The 27,944-nt window shown below is 49.8% G+C and overlaps 2 protein-coding genes across 2 annotated transcripts; one reads left to right on the forward strand and one right to left on the reverse strand.

The window, feature by feature from the left end:
• Nucleotides 1-15,182, reverse strand: CIAPIN1 (cytokine induced apoptosis inhibitor 1). The gene is made up of 9 exons (XM_008702595.2): nucleotides 15,065-15,182; nucleotides 10,456-10,638; nucleotides 9,542-9,694; nucleotides 8,169-8,245; nucleotides 6,589-6,757; nucleotides 5,137-5,210; nucleotides 4,221-4,336; nucleotides 1,241-1,322; nucleotides 1-725 (listed from the first exon to the last, which is right to left on the reverse strand). The coding sequence occupies exons 2-9, from the start codon at nucleotides 10,610-10,612 to the stop codon at nucleotides 615-617; spliced, it is 939 nt and encodes a 312-aa protein (XP_008700817.1). The 5' UTR covers nucleotides 10,613-10,638; nucleotides 15,065-15,182; the 3' UTR covers nucleotides 1-614.
• COQ9 (coenzyme Q9) lies at nucleotides 15,159-27,910 on the forward strand. The gene is made up of 9 exons (XM_040633354.1): nucleotides 15,159-15,308; nucleotides 17,885-18,053; nucleotides 19,160-19,295; nucleotides 22,928-23,070; nucleotides 23,354-23,438; nucleotides 24,923-25,027; nucleotides 26,378-26,533; nucleotides 26,847-26,900; nucleotides 27,218-27,910. Exons 1-9 carry the CDS (start codon nucleotides 15,230-15,232, stop codon nucleotides 27,251-27,253), a joined length of 963 nt encoding a protein of 320 aa, XP_040489288.1. The 5' UTR covers nucleotides 15,159-15,229; the 3' UTR covers nucleotides 27,254-27,910.
• Nucleotides 27,911-27,944: the final 34 nt, after the last annotated feature.

A 27,944-nucleotide genomic window follows, 5' to 3' on the forward strand; every position in this document is an offset into this window, starting at 1 on the left:
TACACTGAAGGACACAACTTTAATAACTGGATGAACAGGAACCACGAGACAGGTATAATACAGCAGAACAGGGGTGAGGTGGGACGGAAGGGACAGAGGGACACGAAGTATGATCATGGCAACCAATGGGTGATTCCTTTGATGCCCTTAGGAGGCCGTGAGACACGTGACTCACGTCACCAACCGCTGCCGTGTTGAGGAGACTGCCGCCTCTGGAAGACAGCTCGTGGCACTAGTGCTGAGCTGGAAGTGGGGCGGGGGCCCTCTCTGTCACAGAACGCTAGTACTCCAGGGTGTCTGGGCTCCGAGTGACGGGTCAGCACTGTGATGCTGGCAGAGCGGCCTCTTCAGGACATGCTCCCTCACACGAGGTGGAGAAACAGGTCCCCCCACTGGGGAGGAACCAGGGCCCGTGACACTTAGGTCTTTGGATAGCAGCACCGCACACCACTGCACCCCAGAGCCCGCTGCACTGCGTGGCCCGAGCACACTCCCTGCAAATGGATTTCAAGCAGAGAGCGAGCAAGTGCAGAGGAGGGGCAAGGAGCCGCAGTGGTGGGATGGGAGGGGTGGAGGTGGCCGGAGGAGCAGATGTGCGCCACGGCGGGTCCCTCCTAGGCATCACTGAGGTTGCTGGGGCTCAGGAGCACCTGCTCCCCAGGTTTGAAGGCTGGCATCCCGAGGTAGGGGCAGCTGGCACAGCGGAAAGCGTCGCCCAGGTAGCACTGTCGAGAGAAGAGCCGATCACACAGGGAAGCTGGGTGTCCGTGCGTCCCAGATACACGGGCAAGAGAGGGACCCCTCGGTTCGTAACATGGCCACGGTGGCCTGATGGAAATGGTTGGGTGCATATGTGGGTCCAAACGAAACCCAAATACGAAGAGGTTTTAAGAGCTCTGGTTTTATGAAAAACAGTGGTCTCAAGAAGTCCCTTAGGAGGCCGTGTTTCTATATTCTCAGCCATTCAAATCATAGCGAGCTCAGCCAAATGTCTGAATGGCATCAGGCCACTACGTGGAAGGACAGGGCCAAAAATAAAGGACAGGAGCCCCCCCCCCCCCCACAGGCACGAGCACACTAACCCCCTCTCAGGGGATGACCTCTCTCCTACATACACGTTCTCACATATTTGCCCATTATTAAAAAATTTGGGCAGTAACCGGAGCTAGTGTCTGTTGGGCTTAGGATGAGGCCCAGTCCCACCGGGGGTTTTGTATTGAGTAATGATCCAGATATTTACATTTCCACAGGCTGACTTGGGCTGGGAGCTCGCCTGATCCCTTGACTTCTCTTTTTCCAGTTCTTCTGCGAGGCCACAGGTGCTGGGGGAAAATCAAGAGCTTGTGAGTGAGATGTGCCATCACCCAGGCGCTCCAAGTCCTTGGCAGAGTGCAAACGTGCTCTGAAACTGCTCCCTTTATACCAGGACGTCTTAACTCAAACACCCGCGGGGCCAGGCTGACAAGGTAAGCGCGCGAGGCTGTTAGGGAGACAGAGTGGTGGGCAACGGGAGACCCGGGGGGAGATGCCCTGTCTACACAGGCTGGCCACTCCTCGGCTTCAGCTGGGTAATGCTGTGGGGACAAGCAGACCCCACGTTAACCGTTTTCCGAAGCTAAGGACAGAAAAAATTTCGATTTTTACTTGAAATCTGATTTGTGAATGCTGGCAACCTTCATACTTAAAAAAACACTCATGATTCAGCAAGCCCACACACCACCGGTTAACTTTTCACCACCCTTTCCGTCCATAAAATGAATGCAAAAATACCAACACTGAGGTTTCCAGGTTACGAGGACAGACTGAATGCAGGCGTCTACTTTACTTTCTCTCGAGGTCCCACCGAAACTTCAGGAAAGACCTAACCCGCAAAGACAGGGACTGTGGGAAGGGAGACAGCGGCAATTCAGCGCTGGAAACCGCAGCAGAGGGAGGGGAAGAGGTGACTCCGACTGAGGAGAGTCAAAGTCCGAGCAGGCGGTGAGGTAGCCACCGCTGAGCAGGCTGACTCTCCACCCACATCACACCCCAAAACCTCCAGAAGGAAGAGGTGGCACTGGAAAAACCCTTCTCTGAAAAATCTAACCACCCCAAAGGGAAAAAGACCCAAAGATGCTGACTTTGCAGTGTCCCCCACAGGCCCATTCAGGCTCCCCTCACTAAGCACGGTCAACGAATCCCAGCGCTAAGCTCAGGGCTCCCAGCTTTCTGTCCTCCCCTCTTAATCATAGAGACGATGGAGCTTCCTGGGAGGTAGAAGTCCTCCTAAAAGAAAAAAGCAAGTTAGGGGCACCTGGGTGGCTCAGTCAGTGTCTGCCTTCAGCTCCTGGGGTCCTGGGATTGAGCCCCTCGGTGGGCTCCCTGCTCAGTGGGGAGTCTGCTTCTCCCTCTTCCTCTGCCCCTTCCCCTTCATGCTCTTGCGCTCTCTCGCTTGCTCACTCTTCCTATCAATAAAATCTTTAAAAAAAAAAAAAAGAAAGAAAACAGCAAGTTGGAAGAAATAGAGACTATGCAGGGAGGAAGAAAGCCACAAAGAACTCTCACGAACCTCAAGGGAAAAGAGAAGAGATCACACCCGCAAAATAAAAAGAGGGTGCCAACCAAAAAAAAAATCATGGAAATTAAAAACACGACAGTAGAAATAAAGTAACTCACCGAAATTTTGGAGGATAAACCTCCAGAAATTTCCCAGAAAGTAGAGCATAAAGAAATAAAGAAAATGATAGGGCCAATTAAAGAGGCCCAACGTCTGAGAACAGGCCACAGACAGAAAAAGCAAAGAGAGAAGACGAAACTCACATACAGAATTCAAGAATATTTCCCAGGACTACGGGTATGACTTCTAGACTGAAAAGTGGCATCGAGTGGCTAGTGAAAAAGATACGAACAGACCTGTATTCAAGACATATTATAAAATGATACCAGGGATAAAGAAGATTCTACAAACTTCCAAAATGGGACAAGAGGTCTTACAGAAAGGATCAAGAAACAGAATGGCCTCAGATACCTTCATCACAATCACTGGAAAAAAGACAGAAATGTCTTCAAAATCATGTAAGAAAATTATTTCCAACCTAGATTTCCATACCCAAATGACCAATCATTGATGAGAATAGAAAAAAGACCATTTAGCCATACAAAGTCTGAAAACAAACCTAAAACACAAAACCTGCCTCTCAAGTCACCTTTCTAAAGCAGCTACTGGAGAATGGACTCCACCAAAGTGCGAGAGAAAACCAAGAAAGCAGCCGGGGCTACAAGAGCCAGAAGAGCTAATGTAAGTCAGGAGGGGGGCCCTGAGTGGAACAGTGGGGGGGGGACCCCCAGATCTCAGCTCTGCCGTGGACAGAGTCACATGAGCGCACTGGAGCAGGGGCCCGGGAGACAGATGGGCTTACAGCTGCCACTGTCACAAATCAAGCCACCGTCATACCATTCCTTGTCCCTGAGCACAGGCAGGCCAGCCCAGACCCTGTCCCTGGCTTATCTTGACCACGTGCTGCTATCACTCAGCTTTCCTGTCCCTCCCCGCCCTGCTGATCTGCTGAGGACACGGCTGCTCTGCAGACCTCCCGGGGGGCTTATAGCAGAACAGCCCGAGCAGCTCACACCCTCTGACCACACTTCTGCTGGCCACCCAGTTACCGCGTCACACTACAGCCCTGCCTGGTGTTCCCTCTGCGCATGCCCTGGGTGTCCCAGAGCTCTCCCACGACTCTCCCCGCTGACTTCCCGGAAGGGAATCTGGGAGACCCTCAAAGAGCTCAGCCCAGAAGGCCCTGCTGACCTTAACTTTCACTGGGAGGCTTCACGGATGCAGGGTACTGACCTTTCCTTGCCGCACCAGCTTTGGGCCTCCTACTCCGTTCTTCACAACTCAAGAATTTATCATTTGGAGCTTCAAACTAAGTGGTAAACCATCAAATAAGCCAAAAAGGATTAACACGAACTTGGGAGGATGGTAACCTTCATGGGGAAAGGGAGCAAGATGCAGCCAAGGAAGCATGGAGAGGTGACGTCTGAGACACTAGTCATGTTTCTGATTCTTAACCTGGGCCATCAGTACACAGCTGTTCATTTCTATTACTCTTTAAAGCATACCTGGTGAATATACATTTCACAATAAAATAAATAGTTCAATAATAGTCAAGTACTATGATTCCTTGAGACTCAGAAGCCATTAGAAGCAGCCCACAGACTCTGCTTATGCTAACACTTACCAGTTCTTGCAGGCTTTCCTCTTTTTCCCTTCTCCACATGAAGGAGCCCGCAGGGAAGCTGGATCCGGCTTCTTAAAATCTTCTGGATCCAGCAGCTCGTCTGAGTCAATAAGATCCTAGAGAGCGTTTGAAGAAGTTAGTGACACGGTCACGGTCTCTGCTGCCAGAAGGCTGAGTAAAGGGCTGTGGTAGCGGGTTTCTACGGCCCAGGTAGAGAGGGTACCCACTGACCTACTCTGGGCTAATAATCACATTCAAGCCGACCACCACCGTGAACTATGTCCACAGAAGATGCACTAGGTTGTGAGGGGCCTGGGAAGGAATTTACGACGTGTAGAGAATGTGAGAGAGTGTGTGGTGGGGGAGGGAGCAGGAAGAACAAAAAGAGAGGTGTTGTATCTATTAATCTGCATATATGAAGAGCTGTCATGTGAAAAAGGGAATAAAATATTTTCTGTATAATTCCAGAGAGAAAGGCAAATAACGATATGTACATTTGTGTAATTCTTGGATAAACATGTGGACAGTTCATCTGTAGATTTTATGAGGACATGAACCCTAACCTGTTTTGCTATCACTGTAACTTCAGCAGTTGCAGAAACGAAGAGCTGTGTAACAGACAGTATTGATCAAAGATGGACAAGTACTGCTTTTAAGACAGTGTGCAATGACTTGCCCACACCAAGGAGCCAGTAACATATTTTAGCTGACAAACTCTTTTCAGGCTCACACATGCCCACCAGAATCTTTAACATATCACAGGAAGTGAGAACGAGAAAATCTGTGGGGAAAAGCGATGCCAAAAAAATGTTAAAATGCCACCGATGCGGAGTTTCCTTCTAAATCAAAACTGCCAGCCCCAGGCAGAGCCGCGACGCCGCACAGGAAGGAGTCCACGGACCGCAGGCCGACTCACCACGCTCTCGTCCTCCATGTCGTTGGCGGACAGGGTCCAGAGCTTGGCCGCGGCAGGGTCCACGGCAGGCTTCACTGCGTCCGAGCAATAAAAGAAAAAGAGCTCGGTCAAAGCAGTGGAAACAAACCACAGGCCTGTGTGCGTGCTTTCTCCCGAGGCTCTGTGGGGAGCACACGGATGGGCAGTCAGGACGCTTGGGTCCGCGGCCCTGCTCCACCGCTGGGAGGAGGCATGGCCTGGGGCCCGTCGCTTCGCAGACAGACGCCAGGATCTCGAAGCCCCTGCTCTGCGGCAGATCCTGAGCTAAGTGGCTCATATGCGCTGTGTGATTAAGTCCTGCTAAGCCCCTTTTAAGGTGATAGGTGCCGTCCGAACTTCACAGATGAGGAAACGGGCTCCGACGCTTAGCCACAGCGACAGAGCCACACACGGGAGTCTGTCCGCCGTGCTCGACCTCCCCCACACTGCTCTGTCCTCATCTTAGTTTCCGTCCCTAGAAGCGGGGGCCGGTCGTCCTCCCTAGACCTACTGCGGGAGAGCGCAAGACTAAGTGGGAAAGTGGGCCACAGCTTCTGCCTCATGTGAACCTGTCACGGACAAGAAAACCGGCCCGGAGCCAGGGACAGCGGGTGACGCAAACCAGAGGCCGACGCGACCCTCACCCCTCCCGACCCTGTCTGTGCAGGGAAGGCCCTGAGAGCTGAGCCCAGAGTCAGCATGGGCGGGCCCTCGGACGGGCCTTGGGGCCCAGCGCATCCTTGAAGGTCACCGTTGCCCGTGGAGGCTCAGACCGTCCCCCGGGCAAACTGCTCCTCCGAGCCCTTCCTGCCCATTCCGGAAGCATGAACCCAAAGGCTGGGATTCCAGCGGATTTCTTCAAGAGTGCAGCCGGCCAGCCAAGGCAGAGCAGTGTGAATGCACCTGCACATTCTGCCGGTTTCTCTCAATCCAGGCGTCAGGAAACAGTGATGAGGGGCAGGGGTGGCAAAGGGCAGGTGCAACTTTCTGAGAAGATATATTTTTACAAGTAGCTTAAGCTCCTCAAAGTAAGAAAAGCTGACTTTACTGGCACAGAAAGGACATCAGGGCAGAGGGGCAGGCCACTCTTACCAACCACGACCACCACTGGGAGATCTCCTGAGGACGAATGTCGTTAATTCTGGGGCATGGAAAGCTAAACCATGTGGCTCAGGCCTCTAGAGTCTGGGGGCTTCAGTGTCTTCCGGTGCAGGAGGGGCTGAGCGAGGTTAACAGCTATGCGTTATTTCACATTTGGATCTGAATATGCCCGGGACAACAGAACTTAAACATTCTTCCATTTGGAAATGACAGAAATGAAGGAAGGACTAATCCTCTGGAGACATCACCGCCTCTATCTAGGTCTCTGGTTCAATGTCAAAGATGTCCTTCTAGGCCCACCTGGACAGAATGATGTCCCCGGGCCAGTCTTACCTGGAGGAGAAGTCTTCTTGGCAAGAGAAAGCTTCAGCTGACTAGAGGAACCCACTTCAAAGTTGGGTTTTTTGCCTGTGACGTACAGAGAGAGCAAGCTGTCGCTTTGGTAATCCAGGTGTTCGTGGACAGACTGAATCTCTTCGGGGCTCAAGGACTCCCGCTGCAGCTACAATTCAAGACATCAAAAGCACACACTCTTTACACAAAATGATGTGGTACTATGTCCACCTACACAGGCAAAAAATACTTGTTTCTGTGTTATTAAGCATCTAACAGCAGGGGATGACAGATGTCACCTCGTGCCTCACGGTCAGTTTCTCGGTGATCTGTACCCTAGAGTATCCTTTGGTCTATGTGCTTACTTTGAGCCAAGCCTCTGGAAAGTTTTAAAATGTTTACCAAATCGCTGTCTCTGAGGTGCCGGGCACCGTGCAGTCATTCCGCGGGTTGAAGTGATGACGAATGCCCAGCGGAGTCAGACGCGAACAGCACTAAGCCTACAGCAGGGAAGCACGCCCGCGATAAACAGCGGAATGAGGGCGAGAAAACCAGAGGGAGGGAAAGATTTTCTCGAGAAGAAGTAGCAGACGCTAAAGGTAGAAAAAAAATGGGGGAGTGCGACCTCTGTGTCCAACAACTACCGAATGGTTAAATAAACCGCAGCCCCCATAGCTCTCAATGTAGTTACGTCGTTAAGAAGAGCGAGGGGCGATGCGCTGAGGGGGATGACGTGGAAGATACTGAAAGGTGGGAGAAAATGCTACTGACTGAACAACGGATACATACGACCTCATTTACCTTAAAAAAGTATCTGTCAGTCTCTCTCCCTGTCTCTCTCTCTCTCACATACACACACCGGTAAATACAGAAAAGGGTCTGAGCAGCCACACACAAAAAATGTGCTGGTGGTTTCCTCTGGGGGAGGGAAGTGTGAGGAAGGCCTGGAATGTCACTTTCTAATTCTATGTTCTTCAGTATTAATTGAATTTGTATGAGCATTACACGAAAATGAAAAATAAGAAAGAGTGGGCATAAAGAAACTGAGGCCCTAGGTCATGCTGCAGATCAGTGGTATAACATTTATCATGGCGTCGCGCTTACCTCTCACACACGGAAGTTTCAACATCAAAGAAGGAGGCAGAAATAGAAACACCTCTGTTTAATCTAAATATTTTTACTGAATTGTCAGAAATGGGATCGTCTCTCCCAAGCCACTCCAGCCTCCACCAAGTATCTGAGAACGATTCAGCTGCCCACGTTTTACCTGGGCCTAAGATCTGTGTCAGTAAGGGACCTGTGTGGCTCTCTCCCTGCCACCGCGGGCAGCACCACTACCCCAGTACCAAGACCACAACGTACCCCAACCCCCTGGGCCCCAGCGGAGTCTCTTCAAAGGAGAGTTGTTCCAGAGGTTCTGTCCTTTGAGGCACCCCGTATCCTACACACAAAGCTCTTCCCGGTGCACCTCACCTTCAGGGCGCTCCTCCCCCGATTCTCTCTAGATGGACGGACAGAGATCCTGGGTGTCGTCACCCGAGCTTTCAATTCCCAGCAAAGAAGGTGGCCGACCAACATACCTCTTTCACTTCCACGAGACCAGAAAGAGTCAGGGCCGAGCACAGCTTAGAGGTCGTCCTCACTCTGCTGTTGTTAACTGCCAAGAGGAAAACCCCAATTAGTGGCTTTATGGGTCAAAGCAGGAAAAATCATAAAGGCTCCATCCTGTTTGGGTCAGGCAGCCATAAAACAGTAATGGTGATGGTATTTTAATTTGACAGATCCCTTCGGTTGTTGAAAGTGCTCTCACCTATGCCCTTAAGCGTCATGTAATAATTCCATTGTTACTGTTCCGTATCACTCCGGGCTCCTTGGAAGGACCTTCCCGGGGTTGTCGGACACTGAGTGAGAAGGAAGGTGAGGCACTAACTGTAAAGCACACGAGTGTTCTCTCTGCACTGTTTGGACAGAGAGATGCTAGGTGCGGCCGCCCACGGCCCACGCTCCCAACGCAGAACGCTGGTGTCCGCGGTCCACATGACCCCCTTTACGCATTTCAAAATACTTTCATTTTCTGACTGTATTTACAGATCAAGTCATCACATATGGATGGAAAAGGTTACAAGTTCAGAATGGCCTGGCTCTTTGGCAGCTTCACCATCGAGCAAAAAAGAGGTTTTCATTTCCTGGATCCCACCCTCAGTTTCACATGATTCAGTAATTACGACTCATCACTCTCAGACTTCCAGACGTCTAACTTTTTATTTTGAAGTCACTATAGATGCACAGGAAGTTTACAAAAGAAGGACCCTTCGCCCCCTTCTCCCCATGGGAACACCTTGCACAAGTGCGGCACGCTAGGAAGACCAGGGAACGGTCACCGAGGGTCCACAGGGCTACCGAGACCTCACCGGTTTCACAGGCACTTGTGTGTGTGTGCACGGCTGCGTGTGAGCATTCCCACAGTCATGAGGAGCCCTCCTGTGACCGCTTTCCAGCCTCGCGCACCTCCCGCCTTCCCCTCCGAACAATCATCAGTGTGGCCCCCCTAGAACTCCGTTATTCCCAGAATGTTATATGCACAGCATCACGCAGCATGCATGCCTTTGGGACTGGCTGTTTTCTCCTCGGCATGATCCAAGTTGTTGCACCAATGAGTGGCTCGTTCCGTTTCCTTGTGACGGTTTTCCGCGGTACAGATGTAACACAGTTGAACCATCCGGCCCGTTAAAGGACCCAGCCAGGTTCCGCTAGGCAGTTTCCTTCTATTTTACTACCTACCGGGTGGGTCAAAGATCACATTCCCTCAGATGCGTTGCTTCAGATTTTTACGATCATTTACCACCAAGGAGGAGGACCTCCGAATGGCAGCTCCTGCTCCGAGAGATGCAGCGAACACACCTGAAGATTCGAGGCTGTTAAATTCCAATCTTCCAAACGAAGATTTCCTTACCTACAGCTGTCTCTACTGGCTCCCTCAGAAAAAGACATCCGCCAGGCCGCAGGATCCGAGCCATCTCAGCCAAAATCTCAGCGCTGTGCAGAGCCGTACTGCCAGGAACTACACCCGACAGAATGACGTCAAAGCTAGATTCTTTGTGGGCAGCTGAAAAGGAGGCAGATTCTGGTCAGCAATCACCCAGGCCCCAGAAGCAATCTGCCCAGCCCTTCCCAAGACCCCGGAGAGGCTCTGGGGCTGGCCTGGAAAGAAGGAAGAGCTACCCGTCCAGGAAATGCTATTACACCACCGTACTAGCAAGACGGGCAATGAAGCTGCTGCTGTCCCTCGGTCTTCTTCATTCCATATCCTTTTACACGTTCAGGAAAAGAAGTATAAAAGAACGCTGGCTGAAGAGTACGCTTTTTAAAAAAATGTGGACTATCAGGGCGCCTGGGTGGCTCAGTCGGTTAAGCGGCTGCCTTCGGCTTGGGTCATGATCTCAGGGTCCTGGGATCGAGCCCCGCATCGGGCTCCCTGCTCCATGGGGAGTCTGCTTCTCCCTCAGCCGCTCCCCCTGCTTGTCCTCACTCTTTCTTTCAAATAAATAAAGTCTTTAAAAAAATGTGGACTATCTAATAAGAAATAACATACTTATATAAATCGACTACACTCTTAGGTCCACTGTGTCTCAACTGAAAGACAACAGGGTGTCTGCCCACTGCCGTCGTGCGCCACCCAGAACAAAAACTCAGATACCAAGGAACCACGTTCCTAGGTCCACTGTGTCTCAACTGAAAGACAACAGGGTGTCTGCCCACTGCCGTCGTGCGCCACCCAGAACAAAAACTCAGATATCAAGGAACCATGTTCCTTGCACTCCCATCAACCCCCGCAGCCCTGTAAAGACAACGTGGGTAGGTACTTACATTGCAACAGCTGGTTGATGTTTTCCACAGACACTTGGCCCTCATCACCAGTTAATGTTTGAAGCTTATCCACCAGATCTTTCAGAGCCTCCAAGGGGGATGACTTATCCCAGACCACAGCCACAGACTGGCCAGCTGAGATCCCAAAATCTGCCATTCCTGCCTTGCTGATGGACCTAAAACCTACAGGCCAGAGAAGAGCCAGGACTGAGCAGAGACATGAGGTACCAGCAAACACGATTAGAATCACCACCTAATTCCGACCCCCCCACCACGGCATGCTGACCACATTAGGACATCTTCCTGTGGACACTAGAGGGACTGAAATAATGATCCCATTATTATCTCAAGGATCCGTAACCCCCACGTTCTCAAACGAGGCAGGCTGCTTCCTTGAAGAGAGTCCTGACTTGGCAATCAAGTAAGGAGGCTGAAGGAGAAAGATTATTTCTGCTTTGATTGGGACAACTCAGCTTGAACAGAATATAAAACACACAGGACATTAACTAGGCAAAAGTATGACTCAGCAAAGAAGACAAATAAATTGGCAGACGTGATGCAACCATGAGCTTAATGTTTTTTTAAGAAAGAGACAACATATTTAAACTTGGTGAATTGGATAGTGATATTTTCCCTTTCAGCAAAATATGGAAATTCAATCCCATTGAATCTGCAATGATCAATAGTATTACCCAGGCTGTTCGAAGCACCTTACATACATTATCCCAACTGAACCTCAGCACAACCTTAAACTCGGTATTATTCCCATTTTACAGACAGAAAACCGAAGCCATTGGCTTTGCCAGGTCACACAACTAGTAAATGTGGGATAAAGCAAGACCTAGAATTTGAGTCCGAATCCATGTGACTGTAAAGCTCAGGCTTTTAACCTACGGAGATCCCTCGCCCACCGCCACCACCATGGGTCAACTTTCTCTTCCACTTGATACAGAGAGGGGTATAGAATGTGCTCACGATGCAATCAGGTCAGGCGATAGCATTCTGCTTAGCTCCTCCTTTCTTTCTTCAGCATTAATGTCATTAAGTTCCCGACTCACAATAGCTCTAATAAATGGCACAAAGGCAGGAGCCATGGTAGGTCAAGCAGGGGTCAGTGTTGTGCTGAACACGTCCATCTTTGGCAGGAGTTGCTAACCCTGGCACGAGGATGCCACCAGATACTCTGGGGCTGAATTTAAGCCATGTCTGTTACCCCCTTCCTTCTTCAAAAATACTCACTTCAGATGACTGGCTTCTCTGCCTACAGAAGATGGCCAAGTTAGCTAGTCATCCTTAAATACTATCGTACTTTGATTTTGTCACTCAATTGCTAAAGAAGTTTCCTTTCTAGAGAGAAACCAAAACTCATTTTTCTGGAAACAGGTCCTCCATGATCTGGCTCCGTCTATATTTCCCACCTCTCCAAAGTGAATCCGTCCTTGTTCTATGAAAAACCTCCGCCTTTTTTGCTTCAATCATACCTTTTATCTATTTGCTTCCATGTAGGATGCCCACTCTTTTATTATCCTGACCTGACTTCAAGCCCCAGTGAAAGGATACCAAGTGTTATCATATAAGCAGGTCTCCTTAGTCACTGGATTATTTTTAAATCCTGAAAAAGCACACAATCAAGAACTGAAACTTTTAAGCTTTTAACTCTCACATGACGTTGCAGGAGAACTCCCACAAATCTTTAAGGTAAGCAACTTGGGATCGATGTCCCATTTAAGAACCAGCCAGGGAAGACAGGAATATGGATTGCTGGGCATTAAGTTATAAGAAATAAAGGACTGGTTTCTAGAATATTGGTACAGGTTCTCCCCTGGGACAACAGAAAGGGACAAGCTCCCTGCCCACCACCACCAACTACAACCTCGCACTGGACTCACAGAAAAACCATCATTAAAGAAAGAAGGAGCAAAAGGTTACTTGTTAGCCAGAGAAAAACAAAATGCCAGGTGTCTAGACCTTTCTGGCAACTTGCTGGAGGCCGTCTTATCGAGCACACATTTTGAATACAGATGAAACGGGGTACCGTCTACCACTGGATCCTCTACTTAGGAACTCCATGACCACGGGTCAGTTATTAGCCTCTCTCTTTTCTTATCAATAAAGTAGGAATAATCATCTCATGTTTTGCCAGGCTGCTGTAAAAATGAGATAAAAATATGCAAAAGCACTCAGCAGGGCCTGGCACACAGTGCTCAACGAAATAATGTTCTGAGGGAACTCCGAGTTCTTGGATGGCCAGTTTATTTGCCTTTGCTTCAAAGAGTCCCTATAAAACCTATTCTTTCTCCTAAGCCATGCCTGCTGAGGACTCCCTAGGGAGAGATGTGAAGCTTCTTTTTCACTGTTAGAATTACAGTGTAAGAGCTGCACTTGATGACATCAGAGACACCACTCCCGTGGGACTGTGTCAGTACATTACAAGAATGTAAAATGCCTTGTGTCCCACATCCCCCCAAACTAATCTTCTACGGCGAGAGGAAGCTCATAAAATGCACTTATTAAACATTAACCCTCAAAACACAGACAGCCACCACTCGCGGTCGGCATCTTCTGAATAAAACGGGAGACAGGGCTCTTCTAAGTATCTAAAAGCCAAAGGATGCTACTGTTCACCATCGGAGTTCTGTGTTGTTGGCAGTCTGTCTTTTTAAAAAACAAAGGAAAAAGACGTCTGGCGCCTGAGGGACAGAGTTAGAAGTGTGACTCAGAGCCTACTTTCACATATAAAAAGAGGAGAAGTTGAAGAAGTCATTGTCACTTCTGGGTCTTGTTTGTTAGCCACCTCTCCGGAGCTCACTGCTGCAGCCACGCGCCCAAGGGAAAGCAGAGGTCTGCACGTATCTTCTGGAGAGGCATTTGTTTATTTCTCAAGTACCCAATAAACATCAAATCGTAGGCAGTTGGCTCCTCTTCACGATGAAGGGGGCCAAAAGAAAAAAAAAATAAGATTGAAATTTGCGTATCAGTTCAAACCAAGGATCAAATCTTTTTGAGTCAGGTACATAAAAAGAATTCTGAGAATACTGAACGTTATCAGAAAAGAAAATTTTAACTGACTCGAGCACACATAGAAAAAAAGGTGATAATCAACAAGGAAACAAAAAACTCAAAGAAAAAGAAATGGAAGACTGTCTCCAGGCAATTAGGTGTGTGTGTCAAGAATTGAGGGTTTCAGGAAGGATACCCCAGAGCTAGAATTTCCACAGGAAAGGCTCATTTGAAGATGGGCGGATAGAACTCAAAAAACAAAACCTCATGGGCAGATCAATAGTGTTTTAATGAAATCCAGAGATGTGGATCTGGAATTTTAACATTTGGGGAGTAGGTTTGGCTTAGGAGGGCTTCCCCCACACCAAGGAAGAAGAGGGCAAGATGTTTTGAAAAGACTACAGTTGATAAGGGTTGTGCAAAACAGATACAAAGACAAGGGTCTAACTGCAAACACAAAATTTACGGAATGACATGCTTAGCTCCTGACATCAGTTCTCCCTAATCCCAAAATCATTTAGTTCTCCCTATTAATATGGAAGCCTTCCCTGATGACAGATACCACAGTGAGGCACTCTGCATTTACACTTCAGTTTAGTGCCTAGTCCGTGACCTCCCTGAGTCACTCAGAGATTAGCACTCAATGTCAGAATGAACAACACCGGCCTTTCTCAAACTTCAGATCCTACAAATCCTAGATGGTTCTTTTGATCTGGCAAGTTCGGGAAATTTTCAATTAAACTGTTAAGAAGAAAACAGGCCCCAAATGAAGTCACTTGTGCTAAGCCCACATTAGCACCAAACAGAAACTAATACCTAACCTAACTGCAGTTTCAACCTTCTCCAGGAACATAATCTTAAGAGATCAGTCTGGAATTTTCTGGTCAGCCTTAGTAAGGTAACTGCCTAACAGACCCCGTCTGTCCCCCAAAGGAAGGTGACCTTGCCTGAAATAATCCTTTTCTTCCCTTTATGACTTCCCCGTCTCACCCCCCTCTGCCTTTAAAAAACCCTTTTTTTACTGTAGCTCTTTGGCGCTCCTCTCTACTTAGGTGGGATGCTTCCCAATTCATGTAGTTCAGTAAAGCCAACTAGATCTTTAAAAGTTAGCCGGTTAAATGTTTGTTATTTAACAACACCAACTCCACACTTTGGAGGTTCTGGCAAGTCACTGGCTCAAAATTACAACCTGAGGGTTCAGGTACCCCCAGAGACCGAGACTTCAGCTCCCCTAGTGTTTGAGACAAGGGGCTGAGGCCCAAGGTCACAACGGCTGGGTGTTAGCAGAAGCAGATCTCAGACCCCGGTCGTGAAGGCTCTACCCACTCAGCGAGCCGTCTCCAGGGCTTCAGATCGATTCCGGCAGCGCGGGAGACGAGGCAGCCCGGGAAGGGCAAGAAGCCACAGCGCCAGGAGCCCGGGACACGCAGGGCCGACCAGTCCCCTACATCGGCTTCCCCCGGCAAAAGCCGGCCGTGCTCCCTAGGGAGGTGGTCATGGTTCGGTGCCCACCGAGGGACGGGGCTGGGAATAGGAAACAAGAGGCTCTAGGGACAAGGGTGGGACGGTTGGGCAGATCGGGCTCCTGGGCCGCATGCACAACGCTCACCTGCCTCCCGGGGCTCGCTCCCGGCTTCTCCGGTGCCGCCGGCTTCCCACCTCGCGCCTCTCGCGAGAAGAGGAGGCCGCGGGACCGCGGGCAGGGCGGAAGTGGCCTCGCGGAGCTCCTGGGGGTGCTCGTCGCGTCACAGTCGGCGGCGTGCCCGCTTCTAAGATGGCGGCGGCGGTGGCTTCGGTGTCCGGCGCGCTCGGCAGGGCGGGCTGGAGGCTCCTGCAGCTACGGTGCCTGCCCGGTGAGGGGGCGACCGAGCCGGGGAGCGGGGAGGAGGAGGGAGGGGGCAAGAAGCCGACTGGGCTGGGTGCGGGGCGGAAGAGGCCGTCGTGGCGTTCCGCGAGCAAGGTGACGTGAAGGGCATTGGCGCGGAGCCGCCGTCGTCCTGGACTCTGGGGGGCCGCCTGGCTGATTTCTGCCTCCATTCTCGAAATGTGATGGGCAAAGAGTAGCGGAGCAGGGCCTGTCACTCCCATTTAATGGAGCCCCAGAGAGAGCTGTGGGTGCCCAAGGTCACACAGCTGGGCAGTTGCAGACTGGTAGACCCGGACCGAGCCTTTTAATAACTCTGTTGCCAAGGCCCTGGGCAGGGCCACTCTGGGGACGGAGTTGGAAACAGCCACAGAGAGCTCCTAAGACAGTTATTTCCTCACCACTTCAATAATTCTATGATTATTCCCACAACAGAGTCCGTGTCTTCGTTTGTACATCCGAGTTCTTAAACTATAGATGTCTACTTTAGAAGAGGTTACTTTATGTTGCTACTATAAATGGAAAACCAGTGTCACCATACGTAAATAGAATGAACACATTGATGCATTAACATAAATATATAATTAATGAAATAAATAATTTCCTGCATTTCATCAGAAATCTTCTTGCGAACCTCAGTGGTTCCACAGTCGTGCTTTGGGACCTCTCCTATCCTTTTCAAAGTTCTAAGAGTATTCCATTTTTTTGGTACGAATACTAAAATATTGGTATTTTTACACAAACTGTTCTGTGTTTAGGTTCATTGTTCCCTGAGTTAGTACAGAAAAAAAGAAAGAAAGAAAGAGAAAGAAAGAAAGAGAAAGAAAGAAAGAAAGACCTTTTGTTTTTATACAAAACTCCGAACTATATGCGTTTAGTTAAAGTAATGCCTATGACCCAGCAGAGCCACTCCTAGGTATGTACCCAAGAGAGATGAAAGCATATGTCCACCAAAAGGTTTGGAGAAGTACATTTATAGGAACTTTATTCATGATAGACAAGGCTGAAACAACCCCGGTGCTCATCAACAGAATAGTGTTTCTTAATGAAATACTACTCAGCAATAAGAAATAACAATCAATTTCTGCAAAACTACGAATCTGCCTAAAAAAAGAGTGTGCAAAAGAAGTTTTACACAAAAGATATACTGTATGATTCTATTTAGATGAAATTCTAGGACAGGCTAGGATGAAAATTTCACAACAGTGTTAGTGGGGAGTGACTGGGAAAGAGCATGAGGGAACTTTCTGGGGTGCTAATCTCTAGCTAGGGGTTCAGGTTGTGCAAGTGTATACCTTTGTTAAATCTCAGAATTGGCACAGATAAGATTTGTGCACTTAATTGTATATAACTGTCACCTCAATAAAAGAACAGTAAATAAATATTGGACTCTGGTTAATGGTATGCATGTCAGAATGTGTAGAGTGGAAGAATACTGGGAGTTGCTACAAATGCATCAAAAATAAGCTGGATTAAAAAAAATAAGCTAGAGGGGCGCCTGGGTGGCACAGCGGTTAAGTGTCTGCCTTCGGCTCAGGGTGTGGTCCCGGCATTATGGGATCGAGCCCCACATCAGGCTCCTCCGCTATGAGCCTGCTTCTTCCTCTCCCACTCCCCCTGCTTGTGTTCCCTCTCTTGCTGGCTGTCTCTATCTCGGTCCAATAAATAAATAAAAATCTTTAAAAAAAAATAAGCTGGATTGATGCATGAAGAGCTGATAGATCTGTAAACCTAGGTGGATGTACAGGTGTTCATGTCGTAGTTCTTTCAACTTGTATGAATTTTTTTATGATAGGGGTACCTGGGTGGCTTAGTCGTTTGAGCATCTGACTCTTGATCTCAGCTCAGGTCTGTCTTTCTTTTCTTTTCTTTTTAATATTTTATTTATTTATTTGAGAGAGAGAGAGGGAGAACACAAAGGGAGAGTGAGAGAGAGAGAGAAGCAGACTCCCTGTTGAGCAGAGAGCAAAGTGGGACTCAATCCCAGGACCCTGGGATCATGACCTGAGCTGAAGGCGGATGCTTAACTGACTGAGCCACCCAGGCCTCTCAGCCCAGGTCTTGATCTCAGGGTCGTGAGTTCGAGCCATGCAGGACCCGTCTGAAGATAGCATATAAACGCTGGGAGTCAGTACTCAGACCTTCTAATTTCTAGTCCAGTGCTCTTGCTATGATATACATATATAACATTTTCAGATCACTTTCACATTTTGATTGGGCTTCACAACACTCCCATTGAGCAAACAGATTATTACTCTTAATTTGCATATTTAAAAATCATGCTCATTGGGGTGTAGTAGTTTGTCCATTAACACAGTTAACAAATGATAGCAGCTGGCCTAGGAGCCAGGTCTTCTGTTACCTGGCTCATGATTTTGCCACCACATCACATCACAAGGTTGCCAACTTACCCAAAATTTTTGTTTGGGACTCAGCAGTTGTATAAGTGGCTCTGGAGTAGACTCAGCCCTACTTTTCCTCTCCCCCATCCCTTGCACCATTCCGGGTTTCAAAGACTCTTCTCTGGTAAGTGTCCCAGACTGACCAGCCCAGTTTTTGTTTCAGTGTCCCGTTGCCAATCAGCTGTGGTGTCATGTGCCTTCCATGCTTCAGTCATGCAGCTAAAGTCTTCAGATGAGCAGAAGCAACGACCTCCCCCATCTTTTTCTCAGCAACGTTCTGAGACACACGAGGCAGAAGAACCTAGTCCAGAATCTTCTCGTTCACCCCCCAGGTATGCACCAGAACCCCCATTCATCTGTTTCTGGCCATTTTGCATGCTTGGGTATATCCGTCCTTCCTTTCCTTCCTCTCTCCTCTTTATCCCCTTTTTCACTTTCCATAATTTTCGAGGCTATCTATGAAAGGAATCTATGGGGATTTTTTGAAAATTGTGCCTGTTAACTCTAAAATATCTAAACAGTACAAAGAAATTCAGAAAAATAAAGCAAAAATGACCAAAAATCACAAACCCAGAAATAACGGTAATGTTTTTGTGAGTATCCTTTTAGACATTTTTCTAAATACATCCCATGTATAAATCTGTATGTAATAAGTAAGTAATTACACTATACATGCCGTTCCAGAACCTGCTTTTTCCCTCAACAATACATTTTTAATGTTTTCTCAGTCTGTATGATTGTAGTGGTTGCATAATATTCCAGCAAATGGCAGTATTATAATTTATTTAACCTATTTTTTACCGATGAATATTTAGATTTCCTTCACTGGTGTAAAAATATAATACGATTCTCTCTCAGCGGTGGGAGTACTGAATCAAAGGATGTGCACATTTAGCATTTTGTTACATACATGGGGCCAAATTACCATCTAGGATGAAGATAAATTTACACTTCCATTACGTGTTTTTCTTCGTAATCCTGCCACTGAGAAGTTCCTCTAGCGCTGGAATTAGGGTGTTCCTGTCATTTTTCTGGTCTCCCAATTAAAGTACTTTTCATTTCAATTCAGCAGATATGTTTTTAGGATCTACTTTGCGCCAGGCCCTGGAGTTAGCATGTGGTACAAATACAGATAAACAGTGTGCTAAGAGCTTAAACAGAGAAATCCAGGGTGCCGTGGGAGCCTTCCCATGACGTGGCCTCGCTCCCTGGATCCCTTCTCTCAGCCACTATATGAGAGGAGAAAGATGATAGCATTTTTGTCCTGTCGGCGTGGAAATAGCAGCACTGGCACAGAAGTAAATGTCTTCCCAGCTTGTGCTCAGAGGCGGCACCGAGCCTCCGGGTTCCGGTCAAGCACATCGCGCCTGTGGGGCCGCAGCGGCGAGACGAGGTGTGCTGGGCGCCGTGGCCATGTCTCTCTTGGTGTGGGGGTCAGGTACACAGATCAGGGCGGCGAGGAGGAGGAGGACCACGAGAGTGAGGAGCAGCTGCAGCACCGCATCCTGACGGCAGCCCTGGACTTCGTGCCTGCGCACGGGTGGACAGCAGAGGCGATCGCGGAAGGAGCCCAGGTGTGTGTGGGACGGGGTGCGCAGCCTGACCGGGACCAGCCGGAGCAGACGGCCTCACGGTTTCTTCCCGCCCGGCGGCGAGCCCCTCACCGCTACAGGATTTTGCGGGGGGAGGTGGTTTTTTCCCCAATAGGGTGAAATGGCTTTATTTTTTAGCTTGGAAAGATTATACCACGGAGTTGGTTCCTGCGAGCTGGGTTCTAGAGGCAGCCCGTTCGGCAAGCATTGCCAATGATCACAACAACCACATCTCATTGCCCCTAAAATGGCAGTGGTTGTAAGAAGCACCGTTATGTTGGGCATCACTAGAGAAGAAAAAATACTACTTAGGACACATTTTCAACTGAATAATTCACACTGATTGTTTAAATTGAAAAAATAGGGGGGCATCTGGGTGGCTCAGTCGGTTAAGCACCCGACTGTTGGTTTCGGCTCAGGGCATGATCTCAGGGTCATGAGATTGAGCCCCAGGTTGGGCTCCCCGCTGAGCCAGGAGTGTGCTTGAGATTCTCTCCCTCTCCCTTTGTTCCCCCCAACCCCGCCTCCCCTTCAAATAAATAAATAAATCTTAAAAAAATAAAAAATAGGGGACAGCTGGCTGGCTCAGTTGGTAGAGCATGCGACTCTTGATCTTAGGGTTGTGAGTTTGAGCCCCATGTTGGGTGTCAAGATTACTTCCAAATAAAAATTTTTAAAAAAATGATAAAATAGGTGCATCTTAGAACTGATGAAATCTGGTGTTTGAAAACTCTCAAGAAGGCACCATTTAAGAGACCAACACACCTGATTTTTCTCAGTACACTCCTCCTGCACTGGGACAGATGGCTGCTTTAGGCTAAGCTGTAGGCTTGTGTTGAGGCTGTGGTGCAGAGAATTGTCAAGCAGAGCCAGACTGCCCTGCGAGAGCTCCGTAAGAACAGAGAGCAAAGGAACTCCGGATTCACTTCTCCCAAGCTTGCAGGAAAGGTGGGATGGAAGGATGAGCATGTTTGAGCACCGGCCAGAAGAACACAGAAACAAGGGTGAGGTAAGGTACAAGAGAAAGTGGCAAAGTCAGAAGTGCAAAGTCCCTTGTTGGTGAGAACTAGGAGATCCAGAAAATGAGTGGCAGGACTGGTCTTAGGTGGATTAGGGGTGAGGTTGGAGAAGACAGCTGCAGGTTTAGTTTCTAGAATGTTCAGGGAGATCCCTGGAGTCAGCTTCTGTTCTCTGTGAAGTAGGAGCGGTTGTCTCATAAACCTGAACTTGGGAAAGGGTAGGAGGAGACAAGATTTGAGGGTGGCAGAGAATGTTCGGAAGAATCATTACAGGAAGTGGTGGAACAAGTAGAAGACAGAAATATAACAGGATTGTTTGGAAAAATCTTATACTGAATTACTCTATGGGTAACTGGTCTTTTTCACTCTGTATGTCTTCATTCGTGGCGGCTGCATAATACCCATTGTGTTTACTTGGCCTTGATTGATGAACATTTGGGTTGTTTCCAATTTTTTCATATTCTGAACCTATTTGTACAACACATTTAGGTGCATTTGGCGAAGTGGAGTTGCTGTTTCGGGGAGCGTATCCGCCAGGGGACAGAGACCACACCAGTTATTCAGATAGAATTTAATACAAAGAATGGTGAGCTAGGTGGAAAGTTGGTAACCGGGTCACTGGCAGCAGAAGAAGAACCCTCTAGGGTGTTATGGGGCCTGCAGCTGCAGGAAGTGGCTCCCACCTCCAGGGCTAAGGGGACGGAGGGAAAAAGTGGAATTGTTACAACGAGAAGCTCGAAGGAGAGCCCCTGTGGAGGCGGAACTCCCGCTGCCTCTGCTGGCGCTGCTGTCTCTAAGCTCAGAGAGAGGGTCTGGGGCAGGGGAGGGCGGTGGCTGGCCGGAACCAGTCCTGCGGGGGCCGCCAGAGGGGCAGCCCGGCTCCGCCGCAGCCACCGGAGGAAGTACGGCGGCCGTGGTGAAGCATGTGGTGAAGCAGTGTGGCTGGGGAGATGCCCACAGGAGCCACTAGCAGACAGGGAAGACGACGGGAAGGGCCAAGTCCCTTCCTCCCTCCATGGAGCCGGGGGTGTAGCTGGTGGAGCTCCAGCCCCTGTGTCAGGAAGCTGAGGGCGGCCTTGGGGCTGAGACAGTAACTCTCTACATCCAGAGAGCATGTGTGTATATATGTATTTAAATATTTGTTTATTTAATCCCTCCACCCAGCAGGGGGCTTGAATCCACACCCCCAAGCTCAAGAGTGGCACGCTCTACCCCCTGAGCCAGCTGTGCCCAAGCATGTGTATTTTTGAGGGTCTTGTCGCACACATGGTAGAAGCAGCATAGCCTGGTGGTGAAGAGCTCTGAGCCTCAGTTGCCTTGTCTGTAGAGTGGGGTGAGGATGACGCCCAGCAGCTGGAGCTGCTGCGAGGCCGCGGTGAGATGGTGTGTGTCGTGTGCTTGGCGGAGTGCCTGACACAGCACACGGGCCCCGTTAGTACTGATGCCGCTGTGCGTCTGGTGTGAAGCCTGCCAAATGGCCTTCTGGAAAGGCCGTGTAAACACAGGCACTGTCTCCACTCGCAACACTGGGGATCAGAGTGAATCCTTTTTTTTATTCTCTGCCCTCCGTCCCTGGTGCCGTCAGGGTTCTGTCTCTAGTCGATGCTCAATGACTGCTGTACAGCAAGACTAGCAGAGGGTCTTCATGGCTGGGTGAACTCCTTGACTCATTAGAGAAAATGTTTTTTGGTTTTTGTTTTTTATAACAACTGAGAAGCCTAATTTCCAGGAAATTTAGGTTAGGTGAATTGGCGAGGAAGAGCTGAGTGCTCTTCCCAGCCCCTTTTTTTGTATTAGGGCTCTAGGTTGCAAGTGTCAGAACTCAGTTTTGACTGGCTCAGGCAGGAAAGGGAGCGTTTGGGCTCATTTCATAACAGAAAAGTCTGGAAGCAGCTCGGGCATGGTGTGCTTAGATTGTGCTGCTGGAAATCGTCTGTCCATCCTGTCTGCTTTGCTTTCCTCTCTGTGAGCTTCATTGTCAGCACGGGCTTCCCAGGCAGGACTAAAAACGGTTCAGCAGCCCCGTGGGAAGAGAGCACTTCTTTCCCATCAGCACTAGCAGAAGCCCAGAGGTGGCCTCTCAGGTTCTGGACTGGGTCCTGGGCACGTCCCTGAGCCATGCCACTGGAGTCACTGTGAACTCCACTTATCCCAGCCTGGACCTCATGCTGTACAGTACACCGGGGGGCTTGATGGAGTATGGAGGGACTGCTGGTCAGCTTCACCCAAACCACAGGGACCAGGCGTGAAGAGTAGGGTTAGCCCATTAAGAATCAGTCTGCTGGGGCGCCTGGGTGGCACAGCGGTTAAGCGTCTGCCTCCAGCTCAGGGCGTGATCCCAGCGTTACGGGATCGAGCCCCACGTCAGGCTCCTCCGCTATGAGCCTGCTTCTTCCTCTCCCACTCCCCCTGCTTGTGTTCCCTCTCTCGCTGGCTGTCTCTATCTCTGTCAAATAAATAAATAAAATCTTTAAAAAAAAAAAAAAAAAGAATCAGTCTGCTGTTACTAGCAAAAGAGGCAGTAGTGAGGAACAGGCAGCGCAGGGCCACTACATCTGTCTACCGCTCTCCTGTTTTCCCTCTCTCCGTTTGTAGTCTCTGGGTCTGTCCAGTGCAGCAGCCAGCATGTTTGGCAATGACGGCAGTGAGCTGATACTGCATTTTGTGACCCAGTGCAATGCTCGGCTCGCTCATGTGCTGGAAGAGGAGCAGAAGCTGGTGCAGCTGGGCCAGGCCGAGTAAGTCCTGTGGCATTATTGCTCAGGGTGCCAGCTAAGGATCGGGGCTGGGGGGGTGGGGCTCAGGCCCCACCAACTGCCCCAGGAGGCCAATCTAAGCAGAGCCGAAAGAGAGGAGCATGGAGCAGCCCTGCTGCTTGGATGGGCCTCGAACACAGCTGCATCTGTGACAGGCCAGCAGCAGGAGCTGGTGGGACGCCCCTCCCTAGAACCGAGTAAGCGGTTATAGCACTGAGACCATGCCTTTGACCCGAGACACACTGTTTTCTTTTCCCTCTTCCAGGAAGAAGAAGACAGACCAGTTCCTAAGGGACGCAGTGGAAACCAGACTGAGAATGCTGATCCCGTACATTGAGCACTGGCCCCGGGTACAGAGTCCATATCTAGGCTGCAGGGCAACAACGTATTCATGGTCTTAGTTCTCAGCGCCTAGCCCTCAGAGGATCTTGCACATTCTGCAGAAATTAGCTTGTTAATCTGCACAGGCCCAGGGAGTCTCAGTGCGCTCGGTGGAGCTAGGGAGCGCAGCCTGGGGAGTGCCAGAGGGAGGACAGAGCCACCTGGGTTTCAGTTCCTAGAAAGGTGAGTGGCCCAGGGAACTAGGTCACATCTGTGTTGGGTCCCAGTGGCCGGAGTGTGCCACCAGCTCTTCAGTGAGGAGGAATCCGTCACGGAGACTAGAAAATGAAAGGTGTTTTTTGGCTATCGCCATTAACAGGCCTAAGGTGTTCTGGATGTCAGAGGAGTGGGATGTTTTTGCCAGCTGTCCATGTGGTGCTTGAGAATTGGGAGTATTCATTCCAAAGGCTTTTTATCCCCTTTTCGGAAGCTTCTTTTTTCTGGTTTCCAAGCATGTCACTGTGTGGGTCATTCTCTTAGTTAAGAAAATGGAGTCTAAGCGCATCAGGCATGAGAGGACATCGGAGATGGTCTCGTGACCCCATGCACCGGGATACCACTGAGCGTGTAGTGTCAGTCAGTCAGTGGACAGGCACTGGAACACCTGCGGTGCGTCTCACCCCAGGCTGCGTGTGCGGGGAGTACAGCGAGCAAAGTCCCGTCCCTGCCTGTGCCTGCCACACTTGCTCTTCAGACCTCTGGCCTTGACTCGGTCCACCTTGCAGTTAAAGCAGTGGAAGTGCGTGTATTGGGCCCCAGCTGCCTTCCAATTCAGCACGTTTTCTTCTGGGCTCCTTCAGTAAGAAAACTTTCCAGCCAATCCAGGGCCTCTGACCAGCTCCCACAGGCCACAGCCAGTGGATTTTTGAGTTTGTAAGGTGACAAGACCTTGTCCTCTCAGGGGTGTGTCTGTTAAGGAAGCAGCTCTGGGTGGTGCCACTGCTTGTGTGAGTTGAAGGATTTTTGGTTTCAGGTACCAGAAACCAACTTGAATTAAGCAAAACACCAGGGAGGAATTTATTATGAGGCTACGGTGGGGCATTGAGGGCAGGAATGCTGCTGGGCCCTGGGAATGGCCTGGGATTTGGACCGAGAAACCACCCCCGACCCTTCTCCCATCTCTGCCTCTTCCTCTGTGTTACAGAACAGGGTGCCCTCCCCCATCCTTGCTCTCAGTACTGTTAGACCAGGCTAGACCCTCTGGCTGCCAGTCTTCCCAAGTTCACATGCTGGGGATGGAGAAGCTGAATGGGCCAGCTGAGGGTAGGATCTGCCCCTGGCTCCCATCAGCTGTAGCCAGCATTGTTAGCTGCCAGGAGCTCACACCAGCGAGGGGGCGATAGCGGGCATCAGCAGGAGAGCTGGGCAGGCCCTTCTACACACCACCGCGGAGGGCTGAGGTGCGCTGTTGTTCCTGTGTGTGGTACCTATTTCTCCGTCCTTCTCTCCTCAGGCCCTCAGCATCCTCATGCTCCCTCACAACATCCCATCCAGCCTCAGCCTGATCACCAGTATGGTGGATGACATGTGGCACTACGCTGGGGACCAGTCCACTGACGTGAGTGTTTTCTGCAAACACAGGGTACCGGGAAGAGCTTGGGTTAAGTGTTTCTTGGGGAAGTTTGTGAAAGTTCTTTGATCACAGATCCCTTCAGGGGGCCTGCAGTGCCATCCTTGTCTTGGGAAGGAGAGGCGAGGGGTGGGGAAGGTCCCTCAACAAGCCACAGTGGGAGCCAGGTCCTCACTCAAGGGCCAGCACTCTAGCACAAATAGGCAGTTGTTCCCTCTGACCTCTAGTGGTGACTGGGCTGCCATTTTATAGGCATTTCCCCCTGGTCTCCTAAGATTCAGATTCTGCAGTGGGCTTTCTCAGCGTGTGTCTTTTATGAGACTGATTTTTAAAAAGGGGGGGCGCCTGGGTGGCTCAGTTGGTTACGTGTCCGACTCTTGATTTCACCTTGGGTCTTGATCTCAGGGTCATGAGTTTGAGCTCCATGCTGGGCATGGAGCCTAATTCAAAAAAAAAAACAAAACAAAAAACCGCCATGGAGCCACCCGTTGCTTTGAAAAGGAACTCCCTCCCCCCAGCCCGCTTTGGCCTGCTTTGCTAAGAGATGAATAAGCCTTTAAACAGGCACCAGGAAAGAATCTGACTTATTAATGCTATCATTATTTCTGGTAGGAAATTAAAAAATAAAAAGTATACCTTCATAAAAGAAATTAATTTGTGATGGTGCTTTGTGGAATCCAGGCTGGGGAGGCAAAGAGATTCCCCTGCCCCAGTTCTAACAAAGGACTTTAATAAGCTTCCCCCGTGTGGGAGTACAACCACCAACAGAGTTGGTGAGAAAGTGAAATTAGAAAGCTGAGAAATTAAAGGAATAAAACACAAAGCAGCTGAGCTCGTGCTCCGACGAGCAGTTTGCTGGGCCAGCCCGAGTGGCTGAGGGACCGGAACCGGCAGCTGGTCCCAGGTGTTCTGATCTGTCCATGGTCCTGTCTCCACCCTCATGTGACTAATGAACACACCACAGCATGCTCATAACTGGCTGACCATAGAGCCTCTCCAGAGTTTAGGTGGCCTAAGACTTAGTCTTTTCGCCAGCAGTTTCAAAATGGACTGGATGTGGCGAAATCATCTGGGATGCTTATCAGACATCCAGATTCCTTGCACTTTTTCAGACCCCCTGACTCTAAGCTCTAAGAGGTTGGGTCCAGGATCTTGCATTTTAATCTCCCAGGTAATTTTGATGCCCAGCCAAGTTTGAGAACAGTAATGTTATCCAGGGGGGACAAATGTATCTTTGGGGGAAAGAGATCAGGAGGGAGCCTATGTGTGCCTGTGGCTTTGGGTAGGAACCACCCCAGACTTCTCCCAGTCTACCTTCCTGCGTGGGTTTCTTTGCAGTTTAACTGGTATACACGCCGAGCTGTGCTGGCTGGCATCTACAACACGACAGAGCTGGTGATGATGCAGGACTCCTCCCCAGACTATGAGGACACTTGGCGCTTCCTGGAAAACCGGATTAATGATGCAATGAACATGGGCCACACTGCCAAGCAGGTAGTCGGGGCTTCCCCTTCGGGAAGCCACCTCATTAGGCACACCACCTTCCTCAGGCCACAGCTGGTCACCAGTCTGTTCTCTTGTTCCCCTTTGGCCTCAGAGGACAGTCCTGAGGACCTGCCCAGGGAGTCTGGCTGGCTTTTCCTCATACCAGCCCTTCCCTAAAAGCCACATGTGGCCCATTTGTGGTCGTGTCCATAGGCTCTTCCTCCAGTCCCTAGGGTCCTCATGAGGGGACCGATTGTCCTGCCTGTTTCACCTTTGAGCTTGTGTTGGGGGCTTAAGAGAACCTGACCCTGACTCCTTCTAGGTGAAGTCTACTGGAGAGGCACTGGTGCAGGGACTCATGGGTGCAGCAGTGACGGTGAGTACTGTCCCGCTCATACCTGCCCTCCTCCCGGTCCACTCCTGCCCTGTGATCCTTACAGCATATGTCAAGGATCCCAAAAGCTTTAAACTAGAAAGCTGCTAATAAGACTGACTGTGGTTCAGCCCCAGTCTCTGATCCCGAATTCCCTCTTTTTTTTGCTGCCATTAAAAAACATTGCTGACTTCCGGGCCCCTGGCATGTCAGATCTGTGGGTCTTAGCCATGCCTGCCACCTTGAAAATCCCAATCTTTCCCATTGGAGTCCTAGGGACAGGGCAAGGCCTCATCATTCCCTTTTCTTCCCTGTATCAGCTCAAGAACTTGACAGGTCTAAACCAGCGCCGGTGAGTGGGACTGGGTGTGAGCTAGAGTGCCCAGAAGAAAAGCTGCAGATACATTGAAAGGGCTTTGGAAAATATGAAGTGCCGTCCATGGAACAGGGTGTTAATGAGAAAACACTGAAGGACTCCTTAGTCACTATGACAGCCACCTGGAAACCACAGAGCACTCGATACAGCTGTAGCCTACAATCGGGCCACCTCTTCGGTTCCAAATACCAGGCCAGGCCTCCTGATGCCTTTCTGCATTGCAGCTGTGTGATTGAAAAATGAAGCTCTCATCCAAGCCTTCGAGCCACAGAAACCCAGCACGTCCCTGTCATGGTCTCACGGATGCCTTGATCATGTCTTAACCTTCCTAGAGTGTTCTCTGGGGCTCCCAAATCAGTCAGGGTGTGGAGCCATGACAAGGTGGCCGTCCACCCCCAGCACGGCCCGGACTTGTGCGCACAGGTGTTCCTCGCACCCCTCCCCTCTCTGGCATCCTGAGATGCTGCACCTGGGATCCCCTCAGAAAGCTGCCTCACCTAAGACCGGTGTCCCTGGACAGCGGTGCTCAGCCTGTCCAGAGGCGGGAACTCAGGCCTGTTGTCGCATTACACCAGCACGCGTGGCAGGGTTATTAGTGAACTTTAGAGTAAAAATAGTAATAAATATGTTTGAAGCAGTTGCATGTTGGCAGTTAGTTTCTATCTGGGCTA

This window comes from Ursus maritimus, unplaced genomic scaffold, assembly GCF_017311325.1.
Source record: "Ursus maritimus isolate PB19 unplaced genomic scaffold, ASM1731132v1 scaffold_19, whole genome shotgun sequence".
Taxonomy (NCBI): domain Eukaryota; kingdom Metazoa; phylum Chordata; class Mammalia; order Carnivora; family Ursidae; genus Ursus; species Ursus maritimus.

What these genes read in the sequence shown, in the direction of transcription:
- CIAPIN1 (XM_008702595.2), bottom strand. Translation starts at nt 10,612, where the DNA reads ATGGCAGATTTTGGGATCTCAGCTGGCCAGTCTGTGGCTGTGGTCTGG. An exon ending in GTCTCGTGGAAGTGAAAGAG is followed by an intron (nt 6,758 to 8,168) that starts GTATGTTGGTCG and finishes CTTGAATTGTAG; the next exon opens with CTGCAGCGGGAGTCCTTGAG. An exon ending in ACATGGAGGACGAGAGCGTG is followed by an intron (nt 4,337 to 5,136) that starts GTGAGTCGGCCT and finishes AACGCTCTCTAG; the next exon opens with GATCTTATTGACTCAGACGA.
- COQ9 (XM_040633354.1), top strand. Translation starts at nt 15,230, where the DNA reads ATGGCGGCGGCGGTGGCTTCGGTGTCCGGCGCGCTCGGCAGGGCGGGC. An exon ending in TCTTCTCGTTCACCCCCCAG is followed by an intron (nt 18,054 to 19,159) that starts GTATGCACCAGA and finishes TGTGGGGGTCAG; the next exon opens with GTACACAGATCAGGGCGGCG. An exon ending in CGATCGCGGAAGGAGCCCAG is followed by an intron (nt 19,296 to 22,927) that starts GTGTGTGTGGGA and finishes CTCCGTTTGTAG; the next exon opens with TCTCTGGGTCTGTCCAGTGC.